The sequence below is a fragment of the Engraulis encrasicolus genome, chromosome 5 (assembly GCF_034702125.1).
Source record: "Engraulis encrasicolus isolate BLACKSEA-1 chromosome 5, IST_EnEncr_1.0, whole genome shotgun sequence".
NCBI classification, from domain to species: domain Eukaryota; kingdom Metazoa; phylum Chordata; class Actinopteri; order Clupeiformes; family Engraulidae; genus Engraulis; species Engraulis encrasicolus.
Genome location: NC_085861.1, coordinates 37845974 through 37848473, shown reverse-complemented (window position 1 = coordinate 37848473; position 2500 = coordinate 37845974). Strand labels below are relative to the sequence as shown.

The window sequence follows — 2500 nt, the reverse complement described above, 5'->3', positions numbered from 1 at the left end:
ACCAAACTACAAACCCCAACTCCGGTGAAGTTGGGACGTTTGGTAAACAGTGAATAAAATCAAAATGCTATCATTTTCAAAACATTCAATCTATTCATTAGATGGGGAATAGTGAAAAGACAACATATTAAGTGTTAAAACCGAGAAAAAATATTGTTTTGGGGGACATATGTACTCATTTGTTATTTGACAAATGCAACACGTCTCAAATAAGTTGGGACGGGGATCAGTACAATGCCACACAGGCATATTGTACACCAAGCACTCAATGGCAAACTATTGAAAGGACTTTTTTAAACCTCTTTCTGCTCCCCCACCTCTCTCCCTCCCTCTCCTCATTCCTCTAGTGTTCAGCCGACTGCGGTCCGGGTATTGAGCGTCGTAAGGTGGTGTGCCTGACGCGGGGCGGTGCTGACGGGGGAGGGACCGGGGTGTGTCACGGGGACAAGCCAGCGGACATGAAGGCCTGCAACGGGGGACCCTGCACAGCCACCGCCATGTGGTTTACTGGGACTTGGGGACAGGTAATACACACACACAGGACACACACGCAGGACACACACGCACACACACACACACACACACACACACACACACACACTAGAGCATGGCAACCCGACCGAAACCCGAGGGGCCTGGTCGGAACCCGACGGGCCGGGCCGGACTCGGACAAAAAAGTAGAATATCTGTCGGATTCGGGTCGGACTCGGGCTTGAAGCAAACAGACATTGTGAAAATTGTAAGCAACCAGAGGAAACGTTTCAGTTCATGCAAACGGCAGTTGTGTGATTAAAAAAATAAGTAATTGAATATGCATAAATGAAAATGTTGGTAGGCTACTCGTGCCAGTGATTATTATTGGCTGTATGCACGCGCCAGTTACCAGTGGCAACATGGACGCTCACTCCGAGTCAGCCAAGTCAACTTGCTTTCTTAATAAGCGCCAAATCAACAGTTGTCAGTGAGCGCATGGTCTTTTGTTGTAGCCCTAGTGTAGGCCATGTTTTAGCATGCCTTCGAGGCTGTCTTGAATATTGAACATAAAATGACGAAGTTTGTCACTGCATTGGTCGCCAAGGATTACATTTCCAGAATGGGCTAGCAAGGAGCATAATATGGATAACTAAGAAGACGCACACGCTACGTGGAGTATTCTAAGGTAGGGGCGGAGAGGTTTCCTGTTATTTTGTCCGCTGTGACATGTCATGTCCTTCACGTAGGTTCTTTTGTTGTCACTTTTACTGTACAGTTGTAACTATGCGCGTGCAACCTTTCCTCATTTATAGCCTATTGACCGCATGGACATCAAGGGAAATGACATTCTCTTGGAGGGCCGAACAGGCTACTGTTCTTCGGGGTTAACTTGTAGCCCATCCTTCTTAACGACAAAGAGCGGCATATTCACGGGGCTCGCAGGGATTTATTTGCACTTACAGTAACGTAACAAATGCTTTGATAGCCGCGCTGACTGCATCCAAAACGTATTCGTTCGTTTTCGCCTTTCTTATCCTCTCACGCCCCTCCCATGCATTTGATCACCGCACCCAACATCTCTGGTTAGTTAAGGCTCAGTTATGCTTCCTACTTGTGCCACAGAGTGAGCTTGACGCAGCCATGATGCAGTTAATTCTTGTTTATGCCCTGTTTTGAAGCACGGTCTGCGTGATGTCATTCCACGCTGAAACTGCCTTCAATACAAAGAGTAAACTAGACGTGTCGGTTGTTTTTTAGCATCACAGACTCGACGAGAATGAAAATGAAACATTAAATCTTTATATCACATGCATGTTTGATCGCACTGGCAGCCACAGTAGTAGTTTGGAACAAAGAAGTGGCTCATTTGTCGAGGACGAAGCGGAATGTTTCCTCGACCTCGGAACCACTGTTCAACTGTCCAAATAACTTCAGCGTCGTAACTTGCACGCGCATGTGTTGTCTTCGGTTCGTGTAAATAAATCAAACAACAAAGCACGGGCAACTTATTTAATGAAGAGCTCACAGTCCGTAGACCGACGAAGGTTAGAACAAGGAAGTAGCGCTTGTTCTCGACTCGAGGACAGAGCAGGCTGGTCGAGAGGACCAATCAGAGACCTATTTTCGCCCTTTCACGCCGTCGCTCCCTGCGTCGAGACACAATTTTGGGGAGGTGCCCCAGAGTACCTGCGTGATGGGGGGGGCTTCACTACGTTAACTGCGCGGCTCACTGCATCATGATGCAGTGACGCTGATCTCGAGGCATAAACCACCCTTTAGTCTAACCGAAAGAAACATAAGGTGCGCTGTCACATGTGTGTGTGTGCATGCGCGTGCGTGCGTGCGTGTGTGTGTGTGTGTGTTTATACTTAGGTCTACTATGCATGCGTAACTAAATTAGGCTACTGCAAATTGCCTCATCCTAACGTCTTTGCCTATCCCGGCTATTTATCACGTGCTATTTTGAGTATGGAGGAGCCCACATAGAAAATCTTGCTTGCGCACAGGTTCTGTTGCTATTACAGTG

General features: G+C 47.4%; 1 protein-coding gene across 2 annotated transcripts in view; it reads left to right on the top strand.

The window, feature by feature from the left end:
• adamtsl4 (ADAMTS-like 4) overlaps window positions 1-2500 on the top strand; it is a 79695-nt gene that overhangs the window by 71667 nt on the left and 5528 nt on the right. For both annotated transcript variants that reach the window (XM_063199250.1, XM_063199249.1), the window contains exon 14: window positions 348-524. In XM_063199250.1, coding sequence (XP_063055320.1) covers window positions 348-524 — 177 coding nt within the window. The remainder of the gene's footprint in view (window positions 1-347; window positions 525-2500) is intronic.